At 34.8% G+C, this 24,705-nt stretch overlaps 2 protein-coding genes across 2 annotated transcripts in view; one reads left to right on the forward strand and one right to left on the reverse strand.

The window, feature by feature from the left end:
• LOC133199652 (ATP-binding cassette sub-family D member 3-like) overlaps window positions 1-4,865 on the forward strand; it is a 29,448-nt gene extending 24,583 nt beyond the window's left edge. Inside the window, exons 20-27 of the mRNA XM_061335524.1 lie at window positions 45-122; window positions 594-659; window positions 995-1,108; window positions 1,201-1,251; window positions 1,334-1,378; window positions 1,661-1,765; window positions 3,555-3,611; window positions 4,202-4,865. Coding sequence (XP_061191508.1) covers window positions 45-122; window positions 594-659; window positions 995-1,108; window positions 1,201-1,251; window positions 1,334-1,378; window positions 1,661-1,765; window positions 3,555-3,611; window positions 4,202-4,279 — 594 coding nt within the window. The 3' untranslated portion in view covers window positions 4,280-4,865. The remainder of the gene's footprint in view (window positions 1-44; window positions 123-593; window positions 660-994; window positions 1,109-1,200; window positions 1,252-1,333; window positions 1,379-1,660; window positions 1,766-3,554; window positions 3,612-4,201) is intronic.
• Window positions 4,866-11,700: 6,835 nt separating this feature from the next.
• LOC133199653 (E3 ubiquitin-protein ligase MARCHF8-like) lies at window positions 11,701-23,170 on the reverse strand. Its single transcript, XM_061335525.1, has 4 exons — window positions 23,093-23,170; window positions 20,342-20,623; window positions 18,074-18,163; window positions 11,701-15,305 (listed from the first exon to the last, which is right to left on the reverse strand). Exons 2-4 carry the CDS (start codon window positions 20,597-20,599, stop codon window positions 14,940-14,942), a joined length of 714 nt encoding a protein of 237 aa, XP_061191509.1. The 5' UTR covers window positions 20,600-20,623; window positions 23,093-23,170; the 3' UTR covers window positions 11,701-14,939.
• Window positions 23,171-24,705: the final 1,535 nt, after the last annotated feature.

Raw genomic sequence — 24,705 nt, forward strand, 5'->3', positions numbered from 1 at the left:
TATCTGTTATAACCAGAATTTAATTATTATGAACTGCATTCCAGGTGAAATCTGGAGAAAATGTGCTTGTTTGTGGACCAAATGGCTGTGGCAAGAGCTCTCTATTCCGAGTTTTGGGAGAAGTAATATAAACAATCTTTAATATTATACTTTCATGTAAATTTGTTCCATCTGATTCTTCGAGAAACATTTGTTAAAAATTACTATTACCCACTGAATGATGAAGCCACGCCCACCAATGTAGCAACAGTCAACATTGCTTGACAACGGGTGATATTCCAAAAAATAGTGACTGCGCAGAACTTATGCGTGCAAGGTTTACTGTTATATGTATTTGTATAAAACATTCAGTATAATATAATAAATATTGCATGTAGCTGAGTGTAACATTGAAAATTTTCACCTTCGAAAACCATTGTCAACCTCGGCTGCGCCTCGGTTGACAATGGTTTTCTTGGGGTGAACATTTTCAATGTTACACTCAACTACATGCAATATTTATATAATGATATCAATTTTTGAAAGCCATCTTTTATTGAAGTCTAATTCAACAGCCTGGAAACATAAACATAACAAATATGAAACTCTTTCAGTTATGGCCGCTATTTGGAGGAACTTTGACAAAGCCAGAAAAGGGGAAGCTTTTTTATGTTCCACAGGTAACTGTTTAATACCTAGGTGGAATCTTACCTGGCTTAGCTAGATCAACTTGACACATTTCAAAGGAGGATTAGTAACAAATCATATATATATATATAGCTGGTTAATGTTACCTAGAACCAATTATCATTAAATTTTATGCATTCTATTCTCATGTGTGAATCTCTTTTTTCTTGTCATCATGTTGTTGATCATGTCAAATTTCAAACACAGTGTTGCTCCATAGATAATACAAACATTTGAAATTCTTTATAGTAAAGTAATGCTTGATGTATTAAATTGACCTTATATACATGTATATATAAGGTACATGGGTAATATGACGTATTTTTAGCGGCCGTATATGACAGTGGGCACACTGAGGGATCAGGTCATCTATCCGGATTCGCATGAGGAACAAATCAAGAAGGGAACTAAAGACTCCGATCTCCTGGAAATACTCAACAAGGTCAAATCATTCTGGTTGGTCTGAGAAGTCTTTTTGATTCTGTTGTATTATTATTGTGGTTATTTTAAAACAATATTTGTTTCTGTTGACAGGTCCAGTTGGGATACATTCTAGAGAGAGAAGGGGGATGGAACTCTGTACAGGTAATGAGGGGAGGCTACTCAGTTCAGAAACTCATGTGTTGTAATATTAGATTCATGTTATGGCAATTTTTTTTTTTTTAAGGATTGGATGGATGTCCTCAGTGGAGGAGAAAAACAACGAATTGCTGTAAGTACAAAGGGTGTCTGGTAAATGTTTTGCATTTGTATTTTTGCTACAATTCTGAAAACTGCAGCAGGAAAATTTTATTTTTTATCCCTATTAAAGCGTACATATCAAAATAAGTGATACTCATGTATATTGGTAGAAATTTCATCAAGATAGAATCAAGAAAGATTCAAAACTAGATGAATTCTTAGATGAGGACAGACATTTTTTTCCACTAGTAGCAGAAAAATTCCAATCTTAAATAGCATTATGTAATACCTGGTAGTTGTTTTATGTTTTCAGATGGCTCGACTGTTTTATCACCGCCCTCAGTTTGCCATTTTGGATGAGTGTACGAGTGCCGTCAGTGTAGATGTAGAAGGATATATGTACCAGTACTGTAAAGAGGTAACAGATACACAGAAGTTTGTCTCAAACTGCTTCAGTCAAATGTGTTTTAATGTTTCAGATTTTAAAGCATGCAGCAGATTACTAACTTATCTAAGCTGAAGATCTTGAGAATTTTTGTTATACAGTTTGTCTTTTCAGGTCACTTGAGTCACTCTGATGACCTATTGCCATCTGTTTTCATCCATTATCGTGCGTCCTGTGTTAACATTTGAACATTTTCAGCTTCTTCTCTGAAACTGCTGAACCAATTTCAGCCAAATTTAGCAGTTGGGATCTATGGGTAAAGAGGAACAAAAATTGTGAATTTCATGATCCCTGCCCCCCTGGGCTTGAAGGATGGAGCTAATTTTGAATTTTGAAATTCATGGTCCCAGGGTCAGGGGTTCTGGTGCTAGGGTGGGGCTTTATAGATCATATAGTGAAAGTGCATAATTTCTTTAAAAATCTTCTCTGCCCCTATGTATTTAGCAAACAAAGCAGGTATATGGTTATGCTGAGCAAGAATGCCTCTTTCAAAATTATGAAATTCATTGCCCCAGGGCCAGGGGTTCTGGTCTTTGGGGGATTGGGCTGCATTGATGCTATAGTAAAAATGCATTATTTCTTTGAAAATCTTCTTTGCTCTGGGTATTCTGCAAACAAATTAAGCAAGTGGTTATGTTGAGCAAGGATGCCTCTTCCAAAGTTGTGAAATTCATGGCCCCAGGGTCAGGAGTTTGGGTCTGGTGGGGTGGGTGGGGGTGGGGCTCTATTGACTATATAGTGAAAATGCATTATTTCTTTTAAAGTCTTCTCTGTTCTGGTTATTAAGCAGATAAACTAAGTACATTATTATAATGAGCAAGAATACCTCTTCCAAAATTGTGAATTTCATGGCCCCTGGGTCAGGGGTTCTGGTGTTACATGTAGGGTGAGGCTGTATTGATTGTGTAGTAAAAATGCATAAATTCTTTAAAACCTTTTCTCTACCCCTGGGTGTTAAGCTATCAAAGTAAATGCATGATATATTATGATGAACAAGGATGCATCTTCCAAAATTGTGAAGTGCATGGCCCCTGGGTCAGGGGTTCTGGTTTTACTGCGGGGCTCTATTGATTATAAAGTGAAAATGCATATATTCTTTAAAAAGTCTTCGTCTCTGTCCCAGAGTATTTAGCAAACAAAGTAAGTGCATGGTTATGTTGAGCAAGGATGCCTAGCTCTTCTGAAATTGTGAAATTCATGGCCCCAAAGTCAGGGTTTCCTTAAAAATTGAAATTCATTTGAAGAACAATTCATTATTGGCTACAATTCAGCAATTATAAATGAAAATATTCTAAATATAGTTGATGTATAAATTCTTTCAAGCAAAGGCCATAACAAACTTTCTTAATGCCATGGTAGAGTACACTCAAGTACATGTACCTGAGAAAAGTGGAGATTCAAAAAAAAATCTAAAGGAGGAATACCACACCAAAATTTTATTTCATAGATCCTTAAGACTTCCCTTTTAAGCTATGGTTTCAGCAATGAAAGACCAATTTAAGCTCTTAATTTTTTTTTTTTTTTTTTTTTTTTTTCCAGAGAAAATGAAAAAAAAATGTTTTATTAGCAAATAAGATGCTTTATGGTTTAAAATTTGCTATTAATAAAAGATCTATTAAATAAAATTCTTGTGTGGCATTCCTTCTAAAAGCTTTTCTGAATACAGTTTAGGAGGTCCATTATTTTTGCTGTCCATTGACAGAATGTCTTTAGCACTATATTTTTATTAGTTGTGACATACATGTAAATGATCTTATTGCAGGTGGGAATTACTTTGTTCACAGTTTCACACAGGAAGTCCCTATGGAAGCATCATGAGGTTAGAATTTATAATCAATAATTATTTTCATCTGCAACAATGATTTGTTTCAAATGTTTACCTGGACAGTAACCAACTTTTGTTTATAAAGTGTATCATTTTTACAGAAAAAAATCCATTTTAGTCTATCAGAGGATAAACTGTCCTGGAAGTTCATTGTTTCTTTCACTTGTATAAAATTTTGCTTCATTGATAATGTTTTTGCAAAGGCAGTGTAGATTGTATTTGAAATACAAAACAATTTCAGCATACATGTACCTTGCCATGCAGAATTCAACACATGTCATCTGCTGACAATTTTTTTAAAGGGAGTAATGATCATTGATCCTAATTAGAGTTTTTGTATCACCTGTTGACATTTTTTTTAAGGGAGTAATGATCATTAATCCCAGTTAGAGTTGTCTTCCTTATCATCAGATCAGTGAACCTTAAACACATATTCTGACTTTGATTTGTTAACAACTGACAAATGAAGAATTGAAGCTAAACTTCAAAATTTGTCAGAATTAATGCACTTAAAAATCCATGTGGTCATTTCATGAAGTAAATATATATACTGTATTCATTGAAAATCTTTTTTTTTCTTTCAGTATTATTTGAAAATGGATGGACGTGGAACATATGAATTTGGAGATATTACTTCAGAGACAACTGAATTTGGGTCGTAACTGTGATATAAACTCAAGATACCATTTATGATCAGGAACTGATTTTTGCTGATCATGCATTGTTTTTTAAACTGTGTCTTTAAATTTGTTAATTTATGAATATTTGGATGTTTTTATGTATTTGAGTTTTAACACAAGAACATTATGTGACGTCAGTACAGGTTTTAATATAGCTACACTGGACACTGACAACATCAGTTTTTATTAGCCTTTTTCCTTTCTATGGTATTTCTGTACATTTTCAATTCTACAGGTTTTCTGTATTTTTCTTATGGTCTTTTCATAAGGGAAATTAAAAAATATATAATACTTTGAACTGAATAGGCTCAAAATATAGCAAGAAGTTACAAGGAAAATGAAAATTTCAAAAAATACCTGTATGTACAATAACATATCAAACTGTTTCATAATTCTGTAGCATTATACCTCTCAAACGTGAATAATTTCATTCTCAGTTGATTTGACTGAATATGAATTTTTTGTAAAGGATATACAGTAATTTGCATGAAAGTTGTACAATTTATGAAGAGAAAGTATGTGTTTGAATACCGGTAAATTACCAATAAAACATCATAAACTAGAAAAATCAGCAGCCTTTTGTCTGAAAATTTATAGAGTGATGACCTAAAATGAAATTTCTATCAGTTGGGAAGAATTGCCATATGTTTGATATACAATGTACATATGTACAATGAAAGTATCCCAATCTAGAAACCATATACTGTAAGGAAAAAGAAACACAGGGTAACATAATGTGCAAAATTTGAATTTTTCCACCATAGAACGTCTAATCCGTCATCAGAGAAGAACTGGAAGGGTTTCTAAGCAGCTGTGATGATGTTAACGTGTAATGCCACGTTAAGATTGGGCTATTAATCCTGCCACCTGTGTAATTGCCACCATACTACCACTAAAACCGCTATTAATGCAGTGTATATGTAATATTAGAGCTCTGATAGATTACTCAGAGTATGTGTCTTTATAATTTTCATATATGTTACATGTATAACATGATTTTTTGCAAATTATCTCAATTTATTTTTTATGACAATCATATTGTATTTATTATTTGTATCACATGGAGAGGATTTATTAAGTTGAAAGAACTTGTATCCAATCCTTTTATATGTATTATACAATAAAATAAGTTCAAATTAAATTAATACAGTAGGCAATCAAAGCATTACATTCACCCAAAAACTGAAAGAACCTGCTTGCAAAAATTTGGTTTGGGAGCTTGTTAATGTCGGTGTTCCTCTCATGCACGAGTGTGTTGTATGCTTAATTTTTCAGCATATGTTAACCACGGCCTAATGTAGCTAGATTTGTCAAGACTTTCCCACAAACAATCACATTAGCCCAATCGACTAGCCTCCGTAAAGTCCATCTTTTTCTCCAATCGAACATTTGTGGCACTATCTGGATGGTAGGGTTTGAAGGCGTCCGAATGCCTAAGCTACTCTTGACCAACTAAGGGCTGCCTTGTCAGAAAGGTTGAATAATATCTCTATGAGAAAAATAAATGTGCTGATGATTTTTTTCTTTGCAGAGGAGAATCAAAACTGTTACAGATGTGTGAGGGAGGCATAGGAGATAATGAGAATTTTCGATTTTCACTTTTGGGGGTACCATCATATGAGTTTAAAACTCATGAATAATCAAACTCAATGAGATTTTGGGTATAATTGTTGATTAAAGATGAGTTTAAATGATAGAAAACAAAATTGGAAAATTCGTTTATAAAATAAAATTAAATCACTTTAAAACTTTACCCTGCATTTCTTTTTCCTTTCAGTATATGAATAAATACTGTACATTCCTAAATATATGCAAGGAATTAATTATCGCAAAATTTTGCAAGAAGCACCACTTGCAAAATGAAATTACTCGCTCTTATTTTTTATGGTGCTGAAATCCATGTAAAATGTCCCGATCAACCGTCCTCAAGGGACATACTGTTCTCGCAATTTGACTTTAATGAGCCATTTCACAATATTAAGTACTCACAAAAATTAAGGAGAATCTACAGTATACATGTTAAAACCTCTGAATTTTAGGGATAAATTTTTTTTAAGCCACTAGTCCACTATATGTGATAGGAAATTTGAAAATCCTGTCCTCTCAGCGATCCCATTCAAAACCAAGCTGATGTAATAACAAAATTACAAACAAGCTGATGCAATAACTAAATTACAAACAAGCTGATAACAAAATTACAAACAAGCTGATGTAATAACAAAATTACAAACAAGTTGATGTAATAACAAAATTACAAACAAGTTGATGTAATAACAAAATTACAAACAAGCTGATGTAATAACTAAATTAAAAACAAGCTGATAACTTAATTACAAACAAGCTGATAACTGAATTACAAACAAGTTGATTTATTAACAAATTTACAAACAAGTTGATGTAATAACAAAATGACAAACAAGTTGATGTAATAACAAAGTTACAAACAAGCTTATGTAATAACAAAACTATAAACAAGTTGATGTAATAACAAAATTACAAGCAAGTTGATGTTATAACAAAATTACAAACAAGTTGATGTAATAGCAAAATTACAAACAAGTTGATGTAATAACAAAATTACAAACAAGGGCCCAAGGATCTTTATATCCCTCTATACACTTCACACTAAAGAGTTCTGATTTTGTGGTATTTTTATGCAAATAGAGTAATCTGCCCTTGGATCTAAGAATAAAATAAATTGAAAAATATACGGGCCTCTAAGTGGCCTTTAAAATTTAGGCACCAGCTGGCCCCTTATCAAAAGAATTTAGGCGCGCCAATGCAAATTTTTAGTCGCCAGGCAATTTTTTTAAGGGACTAAAAGTTAATAGTAATCTATATAGGGAACAATGACGTGACTAAGAAAACATGACATGTCCATTGCTTAAAATAATTTCCTCTTATAAATTACTTTTTGTTTTTTTCAGAGAAATTGTTAAAAATGTTAAAATTTCTGGAATCCAAGTCAATTTAAAATGGTCGCCAATTTAGCGACTTAAGGAAAATTTTTAAGCACCAATCAAAAATTTTAGGTGCCATCCAGGCGACTAAATTGGTCGCCAATTAGAGCCCTAATATAGTGTATTACTTAAATTGTTAATCAACTCAACATGTACATTCATAATATTTTAATAGGTCATGATGAATAAATTGAACACTTCATTTGCAGCTAGGTCATTATTTTGCCCACTTAAGTAAACAATAGTGATTTCTTTTCATCAGTACTTAATCATTGTCTTTGAACATTTTTCCTGGCCGAGTGGGGGTAAATGTGAGGTACCCTATGTTGAAAATGTAATAGATAAGCTCAATATTTACATGTTTACACACTTTAATTTTCTCAATGTCCAAAAAAAACTTTCCATCTAGTGTATAGAGGGTCCTAAATCATTTTGATTGACAGTATATCTAGTCTTGGGGGTTAAGTTTACAAATAGTGAATTGTTGAGCTAAAGCTAGACTATATTTTTATGCAAACTTGACAGATTCCCCAGGGTTGATTGTTTTAAGAAACAGAATCCACACTACATAGGGATGTCTGCATAACATTTTAAAATAAATCTGACCCAGCTGATGATGAAAGATTTTAATTTTTTTTTTTACAGCATTCCTGTATAGTAAAACTGACTTTCTCTAGAACTTTCTGCAAGTCGACATAATTTCTTCAAAAATGTCCAAAATTTCAAGGCATTTTTCAATACTTCCTACAGAGCACAACTTTTAATACGAAGTGTGCAATCATGTTATAATAGAACTTTTTGAAGAATATAAATCATGTTTTATTTCTTGGATTGAGGGGTGTGCTCATAATTTAATTCTTCGCAACGGGTACTCAAATACACCTGTTTACTGCAAATTCAAGAACTGTGAAAATTCACAGAGTGTTTTCCAATAGGTGGACTTGCAGAGACAACTTTCTAATAGGAAGCCACTGTCTCTACTTTATTAGCTCACCTGAGCAGAAGGCTCATGAAGTTTTCTATAACAATTTCATTTCTTTTCCAGAACCACTGAGCCAATTTCAACCAAACTTGGCCAGAGTATTCTTGGGTGAAGGAGATTCAAATATGTTCAAATGAAGGGCCAGTCCCTTTTCTCAGGGGAAATTGATAAAAAGTAAAAATTGGGTGGGTTCATTTAAAAATCTTTTCAAGAATCACTTGGCCAGAAAAGATGAAACTTATTTGAAAGCTAATCTTGATGTAGTGTAGATTCAAGTTTGTTCAAATCATGACATCCAGGGAGTAGGGTGAGGCCATGGTGGGCAATCAAAGTTTTACATAGGAAAAATCTTTAAAATTCTTCTGATGAAAAACAGGCATTAGCCATTATAAGTCATATGGATCACATTCGCAGTAGTGTATATTCAAGGTTATCCAAATCATGACCCCCAAGGGTAGGGTGGGGCCACAATGGGCGATCAAAGTTTTACATGGATTTAAACATAGAAGAAATCTTTTTTAAAAAAATCATCATCTTAAGAATAGGAAAGCCATGGTTAGTCATATTTATATTAAAGCATCCAGAGGTAGTGTAGATTCGAATTTGTTCAAATCATGACCCCAGGGGGTAAGGTGGAGCTACAATGGGGGATCAAAGATTTAGATAAGTATATACAGTCAAACCTTGTTATCTCGAACTCGATGGGACCAAGAAAAAAATTATCCAAGGGTTCAAGATATCAAGGGTAAAATACTTAAATACGTAAGGACTTCCCAATGGTGTAGATTCAAGTTTGTTCAATTCATGACCCCTGGGAATGGGGTGGGGTCACTATGGGAGATCAAATTTTTACATGGGTATACAAAGAAAAAAATCTTTTTTCCCATGAACAGCAAAGTCATAATCAGTTACATTTATACGGAAGCATCCACAGGCAGTGTAAACTCAAATTTGTTCAAATCATGACCTGGTGAATGGGGGTAGGTTTGGGCCACAATGGGCAATCAAAGTTTAACATAGAAGAGATACGGCTTTCATATTTTACATGTACATTACATGTGACAAGACCTTTCCAAATATACTGATTTTTGACTCTATGACCTTGACCTTGAAGTTTGACCTACTTATCAAAACATTTTTAACATTAATTTAAATTGGTCATAACTTTTGAATGAGAAAAGACAGGGCCTTCATATAATACATATATATTACCTGTAACAAGACCTTTCCAAATATACTATGATTTTGACCCCTTAACCTTGACCTTGAAGTATGACTAACTTTTCAAAAATGTTATCTTTGCTTATAACTTTTTAGCTCACCTGAGCTGATAACTCAAGTGAGCTTTTCTGCTCACCCGTTGTCCTTCGTCCGTCTGTCTGTCCGTCCGTCCTTCTGTAAACTTTTCACATTTTCAACTTCTTCTCAAGAACCACTGGGCCAATTTTAACCAAACTTGGTACAAAGCATCCTTGGGTCAAGGGGAGTTTAAATTGTAAAAATAAAGGGCCAAGCCCCATTCAAAGGGGAGATAATCAAGAAAAGACAAAAATTGGGTGGGGTCATTAAAAAATCTTCTCAAGAACCACTGGGCCAGAAAAGCTGAAACTTATGTGGAAGCATCCTGGGGTAGTGTAGATTGTAAAATGTTCAAATCATGTCCCCCAGGGGTAGGGTGGGGCCACAATAGGAAATGCAAGTTTTTCATTGAAATATGTAGAAAATATCTTTAAAAATCTTCTCCTCAGGAACCACTGGGCCAGAAAAGCTGAAACTTATGTGGAAGCATCCTGGGGTAATGTAGATTCTCAATTGTTCAAATCATGACCCCGGGGGTAGGGCGGGGCCACAATAGGGAATCCAAGTTCTATATTGAAATATATAGGAAAAATCTTCTTCTCAAGAACCACTGGGCCAGAAAAGCTGAAACTTATGTGGAAGCATCCTGGGGTAGTGTAGATTCTAAATTGATCAAATCGAGACCCCCGGGGGTAGGGCAGGGCCACAATAGGGAATCCAAGTTCTACATTGAAATATAGGAAAAATCTTCTTCTCAAGAACCACCTCGCCAGAAAAGCTGACACTTATGTGGAAGCATCCTGGGGTAGTGTAGATTCTAAATTGATCAAATCGTGACCCCCAGGGGTAGGGCGGAGCCACAATAGGGAATCCAAGCTTTACATTGAAATATATAGGAAAAATCTTCTTCTCAAGAACCACCTGGCCAGAATAGCTGAAACGTATGTGGAAGCATCCTGGAGAAGTGTAGATTCTCAATTGTTCAAATCTTGACCGCTGGGGGTAGGGCAGGGCCACAATAGGGAATCCAAGTTTTACATTGAAATATATAGGAAAAATCTTCTTCTCAAGAATCACTGGGCCAGAAAAGCTGAAACTTATGTGGAAGCATCCTGGGGTAGTGTAGATTCTAAATTGTTCATATGATGACCCCGGGGTAGGGCGGGGCCAGAATAGGTATTACAAGGTAGGAAATCAGGTGAAGAACAGCAGGACCAAAGTTAATCAGGTGAGCGTTGTAGCCCATGGGCCTCTTGTTATTGAGAAGAGGTAGGGCTTTCATATTTGACATGTGCATTACTTGTGACATACCTTTCGAAATATACTATGGTTTTTGACCCCATGACCTTGATCTTTGACCTACTTTTCAAAATTTTTATCTTTGCTTATAACTTTTCATTGAGAATAGATGAGGCTTTCATATTTGACATGTGCATTACCAATGAGAAGGTGTTTCCGAGCATGCTTTGATTTTTGACCCCTTGACCTTTATTTTTTACCTAATTTTCAAAAATTTTAACTTTGGTGATTAGTCTTGAATGACATATGATAGGTCATTCATATTTGACAAGTGCATTACCTGTGTCAAAATTTTTCTGAATGTGCAATGCTTGACCTGTGATCTTGATCTTCAAGTTTGCCCTAATTTTCAAGCATTTCATGTCTTGATAACTTCTGCAGGAGTGAAGATAGGGCATTCATATATGACACATGCATTACCTGTGACAAGTATTTTCAAATGTACTATGATTTTCAGTTCCATGACCTTGAAGGTTGACCTAATTTTCAAAACATTTAACATTGCTAATAACTTTTGATTGAGAGAAAAAGTGGCATTTTCATTTGACATGTGCATAACCTGTTTCAAGACTTTTCCGATTGTATGCTTTTTTTTCACCTGCATTGTGACAATACCTTTCTGATTGTATTATGATATTTGACCTCACGACCTTGATCTTAAAGTTGTTTTGAGAAGTTATAATCTTTGCCATATACCTGTTATTAATTCAATAATTTATGTCTTTTTTGTATAATGCACAGACAAGACAGGACTGACAAACAAGAGTTACAGTATGCCATAAATAATGGAATCCCATCCACTAAGTCACCGAAAGCTTTCTCCAACTTTCTCAACAACCATTCAACCAAATGAAAACAAAATATTCAATGGATTATTTTATTATAAAACTTTTCAATGACATTATACAGTAATATTTGTATTTTACAATTTTCTGTACAGATATACATGTATATATATTTTGTATATTAAACACATTGAAAAATGCACCAAAAGTTTAGGTAGAATTATAAACACAGAAAACATTAACAATATGAAGCACAGTTCCAATTTATACAAATCTCTTCACAGCCCTCCAGTCTCACAATGTGTTACCACTGCGTGGTAATGTTTCAGTCTTTTAGCAATATAAACATTTATCACTATAATTTTCAAAATATGTTTGTGAAACAGTGCCATTGGTGTTGCTCTTTTCTATTATACTCCTCTAGACACACCTCATAAATAATGTAGCCACCAAAACCTGCACTGTGCATTTCAGAAATACAGTAACTCAAAATTTGCTGAGGATCATTTCACAATTTACCAATATACTTTCTTAATAAATTCAAATATAATTCTAAATATTTGATTTAAACATAATAACATGCTAAATTTCAATGAAGTCTATTTTGCACTAAAGTAGCAAGAACACTTGCCAAGATCCTGTTTTAGAAAATCCAAGGAACAAAGTTAGATATCTTCAGCATGTTTTGAGTATTTTTGCATTCTTCTCTGATACTAGAAACTGCTCAGTAGGAAAATTGGAAATGTAACAGTATCAAGTGCATTGACACAAAGATAAGGGCCCATAAGCATTACCGTGACCTAAGTGATCTTGTAGCTTTAATTAAGGCTGCAGTATTATAAGCTAACCAAAACAGATGAACAATTAACATTTCTTGAAAGGCACTTTTTTCCCCAGTTCCTGCCTTAATCATTGGTCCTGTGATGTGACATAAGGTCTGGACAGTCAGTCCCTGAAAGCAAGTGGATTTTGGAGGAGGATTGAGCAAACTTCTTATGTACATTAGTGTAATGTGGTGCACGTTAATAATTAGTACAATCTAATGATAAATCATAACTATAAAAAGAGGAAGCAATGCCTATTGTTAAAGCTATCAAACAACTAAGTGATAAAACAAAACTAACATCTTAAAGCTATCAATAGAGCAATGAACTCTAAGCTAATTGTCTTTATTTTTAAATTTGCATTATGGACCCTTGTCTTTGGATAAAAGACATTAGCACATTTAATACTGTATTTAAATAAAACAATGTGTTTCAGTTGTACAATCTCTTGTTAAAATACCATAAACAAATTATCTATAAATATTTTTTTTTCATAAAAGTAAACAAACAAGGAAAAAAGACAAAATTAAACAAGAAGGCTGATTTCAATAATTCTAAAATAAAATGCACCAAGACTGCCAAACATTTTAACTAACTGTTCTAAAATGAGGCAAGCACTTTTAGTTTGGCTAAAAAAAGGAAAAAATAAAGCACTACAAGCAACAAGATATAGAAATAATAAAGTCAAAAAAGTAAAAAATCTTTCTTCCCCTTCATTTCCTTGACTTACACTGTAAGCCATTCTGCAAATAAACTCGTACAAAATCTTGGCTATTGTTCATACAGTATATCACTTTAAAAAAAACAGATTCCAAATGAAGTTTTCCAGTGTTCAAAAAGCAAAATATTCTATAATACAGAAAACACATTCAGACATTTCAGGATTGTCAAAAGTTCTCCACCAATTACCTTCTTGTATCATCATTCTGGGAACCCCCTCAATCCAAATTTTATACGACTATTTCTACTTTTGATAAAAATAGATAAGTATAAAAATTGATAAAGTGAAAAAGGAATTCAATCCCCGAATATTATACAAATGATTCAATTTGCAAAAAGTGCTGAAAAAATGTTTGATAATATAAAAATGTGGTGATTTTACTATAACATTACTAGATTATAATGATGCAAATTCCTGGATTAATACACAATCAAGTCTAGGACATGTTAGAAGACCATTCAGAACAAAAATGTATTTCTAATTCGTCATGGTGCGAGACACATGGTAATCTTTTGTCTACAGATACTCTGGGTATAATTGTGTGTTGTCACTCAGACCCTTCTCCATTCAAATAACACTGCATTCAGCAAAATAAAATACTCCTTTATAAAACTTTGATGTTAAATTAATTTCATTAAAAATCTCGAGCCTCATGAGAGAAAAGAGCCTGTTTACATAACAAGGGAGACCAGAGCACCATGATGCAGCTGCAATTCAAAGAGAGGCTGGAAATTGAGATTTTAACTTATACAGAGCTGTTGTTATACGCAGATTTTCTGTTTGGAACTGATAATATGGGATCATGGTGGTCTGGTCCATGCCACAGTATGTAGCAATATTGACTCCAATGTGGAGTACTCAATAAAACTGAGGAAGATATTAGGGGATGACCATTTGATTCTGAAGTGGGGAGGTACTGGCAAATTTTGAAAGTAAATATTGTCTTTGATCACATTAAAAGAAAATAATCTGTCCTCCACTGGGAAGAAAACAAATAATCTCACCTTGACTGGTTGACCCCCCTCCCTCTCCCCCATCCTGAAATAGAGTTTTGGAGATTAGGCAGAATTTCTGTTTTCTTTTTCCAATCAACTTTTTCCAGGGAAGAAAATAAATAATCTGTCTCGGCATGGTCATCTTGGAAATAAACATTCTGTCCTGCAATGGCAAGACAATAAATAATATGACTCAACAAAATTTGCCACCACCACCCCTCCCCCTCTCAGAATCAAATGGTCACCCCTAAAAATTTGTTGAATAGTTAGCACAACAAATTTATAAAAGATCTGCAGGAAGTTCTAAGATACATGTATTATGATAGAAGTCCTAGTCTTCCTTCAAACTTGATGAAAAATGTTTCCCTCAATTATCAGTATTTGAATAATTGAATATCAAGATGTTTGGTTCCATGAACCAAAAGACTACAAATAGAAAGTTAAATGAAAAAAATTGGTGATTATCAATGGAGGACATCAGACATATCACAGACACAAGTTAAGTGTGTAAATAGTGGAGGACTTATGAGATTTGTTCAACCACTTTCCACTTACAGCGCCACTCATACAATGCAGTCTCTCATACTTTCATGACCCGTGTTAATTAATGCAGTTGCCTAGTGACTCATTTACATTCATTATACATTTCCCCTTTCCAATTTCACACCGTAATTCTAATAAGAAAGGCCCATCATTTTCATATTTTGTGACCCTAACCAATGACTCTCAAAATCTCTCACCCACACACAAACTGACCCCATACAGTGAGTCCCTCAATCACACATAGGCAACTGGACCACCATATCCAGGATCCTTGCTTTTATCATAGGCATCTACAGCCCAGTCTGTGTTCTGTGTTACGAATTTGAGGAACAGTTTATACAGTGTGTGCCGAGCTTTGATCTCCACCGTCATGGCAATGAAGAAGGCCACAAAGAATGTGACCCCACAGGCCAGCGTAATGATCTCCTCGATAGTCAGTTCTACTTTGTTTTTCGGTAGTTTATTAATTTGTCCTTTGTCTGAGAGAAAACACATAATAGTGGCCACAGCGCAACCAATCATAATCAAGAGGTTTACGAGGAACACCAGATGGAGACACTTGTCTCGTGCATTCACTCGTGGCCATCGCCAGTTCTTAAACTGCAAATAAACCAGATTAAGATAATTTTAATGTTTCAAAAAATACTCAAATTTAACTACAATATTTCTCTTTCTATAGATAACTTTCATTCCAAAGGTATAGACAGTATTGACAGATAAAAAACTACAAGAGGCCCATGGGCCACATCGCTCACCTGAGTAACTTTGGCCATGCTGTTCTTTACCAGATTTCCCCCATTGTAATACCTATTGTGGCCCCGCCCTACCCCCCAGGGTCATGATTTGAACAATTTAGAATCTACACTACCCCAGGATGCTTCCACATAAGTTTCAGCTTTTCTGGTCCAGTGGTTCTTGAGAAGATTTTTAAAGATTTTTCCTATATATTTCAATGTAAAACTTGGATTCCCTATTGTGGCCCCGCCCTACCCCTGGGGGTCATGATTTGATGAAGTTAGAATCTACACTACCCGAGGATGTTTCCACATAAGTTTCAGCTTTTTTGGAACAGTGGTTCTTGAGAAGGAGATTTTTAAAGATTTTTCCTATTTATTTCAACGTAAAATTGGAATTCCCTATTGTGGCCCCGCCCTACCCCCGGGGGTCATGATTTGAACAATTTAGAATCTACACTGCCCCAGGATGCTTCCACATAAGTTTCAGCTTTTCAAGTCCACTGGTTCTTAAGAAGAAGATTTTCAAAGATTTTTCTTATATATTATAATGTAAAACTTGGATTCCCTATTGTGGCCCCACCCTACCCCCGGGGGTCATGATTTTAACAATTTAGAATCTGCACTACCCCCTGATGTTTCCATATAAGTTTCAGCTTTTCTGGCCCAGTGGTTCTTGAGAAGATTTTTAAAGATTTTCCTATATATAGTTCAATGTAAAACTTGGATTCCCTATTGTGGCCCCGCCCTACCCCCGGGGGTCATGATTTGACGAATTTAGAATCTACACTACCGGAGGATGTTTCCACATAAGTTTCAGCTTTTCTGGTCCAGTGGTTCTTGAGAAGAAGATTTTTAAAGATTTTTCCTATATATTTCAATGTAAAACTTGGATTCCCTATTGTGGCCCCGCCCTACCCCTGGGGGTCATGATTTGATGAAATTAGAATCTACACTACCCGAGGATGTTTCCACATAAGTTTCAGCTTTTTTGGAACAGTGGTTCTTGAGAAGGAGATTTTTAAAGATTTTTCCTATTTATTTCAATGTAAAATTGGAATTCCCTATTGTGGCCCCGCCCTACCCCTGGGGGGTCATGATTTGAACAATTTAGAATCTACACTGCCCCAGGATGCTTCCACATAAGTTTCAGCTTTTCAAGTCCACTGGCTCTTGAGAAGAAGATTTTCAAAGATTTTTCTTATATATTATAATGTAAAACTTGGATTCCCTATTGTGGCCCCACCCTACCCCCGGGGGTCATGAATTTAATAATTTAGAATCTGCACTACCCCCTGATGTTTCCATATAAGTTTCAGCTTTTCTGGCCCAGTGGTTCTTGAGAAGAAGATTTTTAAAGATTTTCCTATTTATTTCAATGTAAAAATTGGATTCCCTATTGTGGCCCTGCCCTACCCCCGGGGGTCATGATTTGAACAAATTAGAATCTACACTGCCCCAGGATGCTTCCACATAAGTTTCAGCCTTTCTGGCCTAGTGGTTCTTGAGAAAAAGATTTTTAAAGATTTTTCTTATATATTTCAATGTAAAATTTGGATTCCCTATTGTGGCCCCGCCCTTCCCCCGGGGGTCATGATTTTAACAATTTAGAATCTACACTACCCGAGGATGCTTCCACATAAGTTTCAGCTTTTCTGGCCCAGTTGTTCTTGAGAAGAAGATTTTTAAAGTTTTTTTCTATATATTTCAATGTAAAATTTGAATTCCCCATTGTGGCCCCGCCCTACCCCCGGGGGTCATGATTTTAACAATCTAGAATCTACACTATCCCAGGATGTTTCCACACAAGTTTTAGCTTTTTAGGCCCAGTGGTTCTTGAGAAGAAGATTTTTTAATGACCCCACCCTATTTTTGTCTTTTCTTGATTATCTCCCCTCGTAGGGGGACTTGGCCCTTTATTTTAACAATTTAAACTCCCCTTTACCCAAGGATACTTTGTACCAAGTTTGATTAAAATTGGCCCAGTGGTTCTTGAGAAGAAGTTGAAAATGTGAAAAGTTTACAGACGGATGGACAGACAGACGGACGGACGACGGACAATGGGTGATCAGAAAAGCTCACTTGAGCTTTCAGCTCAGGTGAGCTAATAATAGACAGAAATATTAACATCATAAATATTACATACTAGTAAATCGGTTGTTATGAATTTTCATCGGTATACACAAGTTCTTTTAAGTTCTCTGATTACAGGCACTATTTCACTTCAACAATTAACTCCTCACAAGAGTATAATCCGTGTTCTTAAGCTCTGACGACACATTCCTCAAATATCTGTTTTGTATCTCTTCGTAATATACAACAAATTAATAATTATCATGATTATCTTGTGATTTCTGAACCCTTTTCTTTTTTTTATAAATTATAATGTATTTACAAAAGTAAATGTGTTATTGGCACTGCTAGTGACTTCCAATAGGACTAGATGTAATTATAGGAAACACCATCCTCTAGTTTCTCACACAAATGCCTGGTAAGGTATCTCAGTTTTTTGTGTCGAGGAAACTAATTAAAGTAGCAATATTTCATCAACAAATTCTTGGGGAAAATTATAAATTACTGAGGAATGTGTCATCTGACCTTAACACTGAATGATAAATAGAACAAAGATTTTACCCTGAATTTCTTGTGTCTGTTAAACTGATATTGGCACAATTCACACTTGGGGGGTTTCTTTGTTTTTCTTGTGGAAATGCTTATCCATTTCTGAAACAAAGGTTAAATAAAGGGATCAATTTAGGCCTAAAACTTGGTCAGTTGACATCCACCTGTCACACAGATGACTTATTTGTCTGATCACATTATGACCAGATAGGAGCATGTGACCTACCTACTGTCAAAAAAATGCTGATGCAGTAGTTCAGAGGAATTCCTTGACATCATAACAAACTCAAATCTATACTAAACTTATCATAAATTCCTAAACAACCCCCAAAATGCATTGCATGGTGACACTACATTATTTACTTATTGTGGGAACATTTACTATTAGGAGTAATGTTAAAACCAGGCTATATGCTGCTATTAAACAGGAATCTAGATAAATTATCTCACTGCAACAACTACTTGCCCCTTCACTGTCTGTGTATATAACTTTAAACATGTACAATAATAAGTACATGTACTCAATTAACTTTAAAATTAGCTTTTGACTTCCCTTCCTTCTGCATGCTTCACATTCTCTTATGATTATATATATGCATGTCAACAGCCTTACAGCTAATTATATCTATGGGAGAGTAAAGTCTTCTCTGTACAGTTCATTTTATCTAAAAAGACTGTACATTTCCACAATAATAGTATACAGTTTACAGTTCATTATCTGTAAGATTGCACACTTCCACAATATTAGTGCAACTCCCACTCAATAATGGCAGCTCTGGTCAGTCACCACAGGGTTCAAATTCAGTAATCATCAACATTTTTCAAGATGGAGGCATTATCACACTATTAGAATTTGAGAATCATACATTTTATTTTTAAGAGTATGCTTATATGATAGCAAATACAATAAACTGATGATCGAATCTTCTAAACGCCTTGCTTTCAAAAAAATTAGCATTCTCTAATTTCCATGTGTTATATCTATTTATAGGTACAGCCAACTGGATTTATGACAACAGTTCAGAATTTGCATGAAAAACAACATATTTACTTCACACAATGTCAAGGACAAACTTAAATTCCTACGAAGCTTCAATTTAAATGTATAACAATGAGTCGATCCTAATGGCGCTTTCTGGCAGAGAATTACTGTACAGGTCCGGAAACCCGACTATTCTACATGGCATGTCTAACCCTAATTAACCACAAAACACTTCACTGTGTGACCTGGTCTTACTCTTTGTCTTAGCTGTAGAGTCCAGCACCTACATGTATATAATTATATACTTATCAATGATAACTGTATAGGATGGATCTGTATAGGATGGATTCTGACTTAACTGAATATAACTTCTAGCTCCTATAACCTCTATATAATTCTCTATAACCCAATACCGCATTAATTCATGGAGTATGTCTTAACATTTATTACTTATATTAGGTAGTATCTGTATGTTAAATCATCAAACTTGATAATTTCTTGATTTGAGTAGGAATAAAATTTAATATCTACTGTGACTTAATTATGCAGAATCTTTTAATGACATAACAACAAGCTTCAGTATTTTTAGTCTCTGAGTAAGTTGCATTTATTTAAAGCCCTACTAAGTTTAAAGCCACATAGTGATCAATACAATTCTACCACTTAAAGATTACACACTTTATATTTTCTCAGCTCCCTCAACATACAGGTATAAAGAATTCATATCCATTATTCCGACCTTATTATGAATTTAATGCTGTAATTTACAGTAAATAATACAAAACGTACAGGAGTCTATTGGTAAATAATGAATAAAGAATATTAAGTTTCCGAGTGTTTAAACAATCACCTGGTAGTCCATCAGCAGTGAAATTATGTTAAAATTATTCTGTACGCTCAAACTAAATCGATAAACCACCAACACAGCTCCCCCAACAGAGACCATCTCTATCATTATTTCCTGGTGCACATCATTATTGATTATACATTTGATATCCTTCCAAAGACTGATTTAGAGCCAATGAAATGAAAGACAGATAAATTATCCCACAGAGACTTAAAGATAAACCTACACTACACAAAGTTAAAACACACTAAGAAAATATTTGTGATTGGGAGGGGGAGGGGGGATAAAAAAAATTGATGTTTTATACCAGTCTTCACATGAAGTAGAACCAAATTACTAGAGATTTCACACAGTAAATCCAGCTCATGTAGGATACAATCTTTGCTTGTCAAGTGTTGGGGGGGGGGGGGGGGGCAGCCTCACTAAAGTGACCAATCAGCATCTTTCTTACCTTCAGACAACTGTAATGAATAAATCTGAGTGACCCTGAACAGCGGCAGGGTGAGAACAGGGGGTCAGGTAAGTCCCCGGGGAGCTGACAGATTCGGCAAATTGGCAGCAGGTCCGTCCCCGCTACAGACCCCTCCCTGGAGATGAACTTTTTTTTCTGTGGTAAGGGGGTAAGGTTGGCACTCCCTATGGTGTGTATACTGGCTATGGTGAGGTTAGAACTGCCGAGCTGTACCAATACTGGATCAGGGGGCTCCATCTCCCACTCTGAACATTCAACAACCTGAGAGAAAACTTATTTACGTTAACATAACTTTATTGCTCATGAAGTTTGAAAATGTTCCACAGAAAGGTGGAAATATATAATTGTTAACTCTAGGGTCATTAACATATTCCACACAATTATTAATAACAAGTTCTATATCTTTGATGCCTGTTGACCTTATAAGAAGTGATTCACAGGAAGACAATGGTACTTTCTTACAGCTGTTCATAATAACAGTATTACACAAATCCTGTAATATCTTAATATGTTTTTAAGATTGAGTCGCGAGTAAATTCTATTAGGAATTTAAAATCTTGGGTCCTTTCCTGGAGGTCAATAATATTTACTTAATCAACTGACTGCAGAACCCCTTAAAATCTCTGAGCTGCACGTCATCATAAAATATGGTATGCATACATTGATTTATTTTACAATATATGCAGCGACTTGAAGTTTTGAAATAGTTAATGGTATCTAAACTGCTGGTCTATCATTTTAAGAAGAGAAATTACATATGAAGGCAGTATTTATTAATCAATGAATAAAGTCTGAGACACAAATCATCAACCAGAGAGGTACATACCAAATAATGAGGCAAGCTTAATATGGCAATTCTGTATAAATTAACTTAAAAAGAATAAAATACATGGTACATAATCATGAAATAAAACATTAATACAATGAAGTACAAACCTGTTTCTGAAGCATTTTAATATTCACTGTTCACTATATACAGGGTAGCACTACATATAAATCACTACTTTTGTTTCACTCCTAGACTTAGGTTTTTATATCTTGTATAATGAAGCTATTACTGCTGTGAGGTTTCTTACTGCCGAGCGCAGACACCCGTTACCTACGTCTACAATATATAGAAGTGGTTCACTGACCTATAAGGTGACCTCAAGTGACACAGCAGGCAGTATGTACCTAAATCAGTCTAATATTCCAACTTTCTGTCTGCCTGTACATTAATTGCGTTTCATCTCGGAGTATAACTAACACACATTCATTTTTGTCACCTGTTCTTACTACGTTGTGATCTACTTTTCTTTTTTTGCCAGTCCAAAGCCCTTAGTCATGAATTTCAAATTTCTCAAACCTTGTGTGTGAGTTTTTGATTGCACCGTTAAGATTTAATTAGGTTAAGTTCAGTACATTAACCATTATAAAGAGGTCAGTGACCAGATCTGTACAACTAAATTTAAAAAGTTATATCAAGGAGGCATTTTCTACAATACTTCAAACTTTTCCATTCATCTATTTCAATAAACTGCAATAATTTCATGAAGTTATTTAATTCCGAGTAAGATGACCTGCTTCTGTGTTGGCCTAATTTCATATATTTTATTCACATTTTTGTACACTTATCTAGACATTAATTGCTTATCATTCATACATTGAATGAAAATGTTAGTTAATCCAGTTGAATAATGAATAAAACCTCTAGATATACAATTATTATTATGCATTCTGCATTTTTTATGAAGAAATTTTAATGAATATTTGATTGGCATAAAGCCCTTATTCATTGGACACAATCTCTCTCTCTCTCTCTGGCAGGCCTGCATGAACACCTATGTACACAGGACATGTACATGTGTTCAATAATTAACACAAAGATCTGTCAGCAAATGTTCTTGAATAAGTTTCTCTGAAGTTTTTGTATGTGTGTGTGTTTTTTTTTAATATGATTTAATTTTACCTTACCATTTTATCAGGGCTCAATCACTGCGTCTATTTCTCACAAAATGGTGACAACCATAGTTAAAATTGGAAAGTATATTCTGTATTGAAGATGCATACATGTATATACTATTTATTTCACACAATATGAAGATTTTTACATATGAACAATTTGTTTGTACTACAACACCAAATCTGAATCATCTGGGCTAAATCTAGTTCATTTTTTTGCATACTGCATCAGTATGCGGCAGAAAATACAGTGCGCATTAACATTCTTTCAGTTCTCAGTACAATTTACACACAAATATACTTCCTCATTAACTTAGTTACATTAGTTACATTACGTTTTCTATAAAGAAGACAAGAAAAGTCTGTATTTTTTTTTTTTTTTGAAAAACACCCTTCGTTACAAATGGATGGGAAATGGATTAGTAGGTCAGGCACGTACTGAACAGCTGTCTCCCATTGTTTGGTAGAGCCGTTATTTTGTGTAAACAATATGCTGACGGCACCCTAGGAGACATGCAATATATTTGTCTTAAAAGGAAAAACAAACCTGGGAAGACGTCCTCCCGAATTACTGATGCTTATATTTTTATTATATTATTTACTCAAGTGTATATGGACAACCACAAACAAGAATTTTTTGTGCCTTAATCGCAGTCAGCTGATTGTGTAAATACAACCCTCTCTGAAAGCGCTAAGAGGCACGCGCTGTAGATACCCCAAGTCATCTACATTTTCCTCCGGCCTTTGACTGGGCCATGAGTCTAAATGACGTTATCTTTTTAACTTTACCTTGAAAATGCAAGTCTCCTTCCAACCAATCTCTTCTACAACGCACCAGTTTTGGCCGGTTTGTTTTGATCACGTGATCAGGGAGAGGGCGCTTGTGTATTCTGTTGAGTAGTCATGCAGGGAAAATGCACTGAATAGCGATAGACCTTTAATTAAGATCGACGGGGGGAAACTTGTTTTCCTCAATGCCAGCTTTATAACATTTGAAGAAAAATAGTAAAAACAGTTATACTGAAATGACCCTTTTCTTTTCTTCCTAGCTACTTTTATTGAACAGCAGAGACATGATTTATGCATGTACCTCTGTTAAGTAAGTCTGTTCAAGGAAGAGACGTAGGGTAACACTGAGATGTAGACTTGACCTTTTTTTTTAAACAAGAGGCCCAAGGGCCATTAACGGTCACCTGAGTATAATACATCACTGTAAAGGATCCATAGAGGTATAAAACAAAATTAATTGATAGATGAAGCTATGTTGCCCAAGAATTTCTAAAATCTGATAAAAATACCCTTGCTTATATTGTAACGTGCGAGACCCAAGTGATCTCCCTGGGATTGTACTTATATAGTTTTCCCAAGTCTTATAGGGATGATAAAGGATGCAAAATATACAAATACATGTACACGCCTAGTGTGTATAGGTATTCAATATATACATAATATATATTCAATATAAATTGTATATGAATATATGGAGATAACGAACAGTATTCAAGCTCAAAAGTCCATTAAACAATAAAAATTTCGGAGCAGAGCAAACACGGACCGCTAAAACTGATATCAGAGGTGCCATGGAGGAGTGAGCATCCCCTGCCGACCGGTCACACCCTCCGTGTCCTCCTTGTGATCGGGAAATAACGGAAAAAATCCGTCGACAATTCAGTTGTAAATATATAACGGCCTAACAATTAGTTTGAAAAACGTCTGTCAGCATTTGACTTAATGATAGATTGTATTTGCTGACAAGATCATTGTATCGACCATAGAACTTACGAAATGATGACTTTAAACGAGACTGCTGATATTCTTGTTTCATCACTTTGTTTGTCAGTAGCTTGCCTCGTTTTAGAAATTGTTCATACGTAGAGCATGCTCTTGCGTATCGAATCAACTGAGAGATATAAACCCTGTATACATACAGGTGATAAAGGTATATTGCTGTATAAGTAAGAGAAGTTGACGATTGAAAAGTGAAAGTCATCACGTTTATCATAAAGCTTTGTTGTTAGATTACCATTAATGTCTTTTTCTAGTAAAATATCCAAATATGAAACAGATGTGTCAGAATCTGTGGTATCTTTTATTTCAAGCTCACCGGGATATATCGTATCGACATAAGAATGGAAATATAACCATTGTTAATTGACAATACGTCGTCGATATATCTAAATGTTGAATTGAAGGCCATAGCAAGTGTTTTCTTCTTTTCACGTATAAGATTTTTAAACAAATTCTGCTTCATATGAATACGAAAATAGCTCTGCTAATAACGAGGCGCAATTGGTACCCATGGGAATTCCGATAGATTGTTGAAAGACCTGGTCTCCAAAAACCACATAGATATTGTCAATCAGAAACTCAAACTTCAGAGTACTTGTGTGTACAATCAGGAT

This window comes from Saccostrea echinata, unplaced genomic scaffold (assembly GCF_033153115.1).
Source record: "Saccostrea echinata isolate AGI-Se365-2 ecotype Australia unplaced genomic scaffold, CSIRO_AGI_Sech_v1 ptg000034l, whole genome shotgun sequence".
Lineage (NCBI taxonomy): Eukaryota > Metazoa > Mollusca > Bivalvia > Ostreida > Ostreidae > Saccostrea > Saccostrea echinata.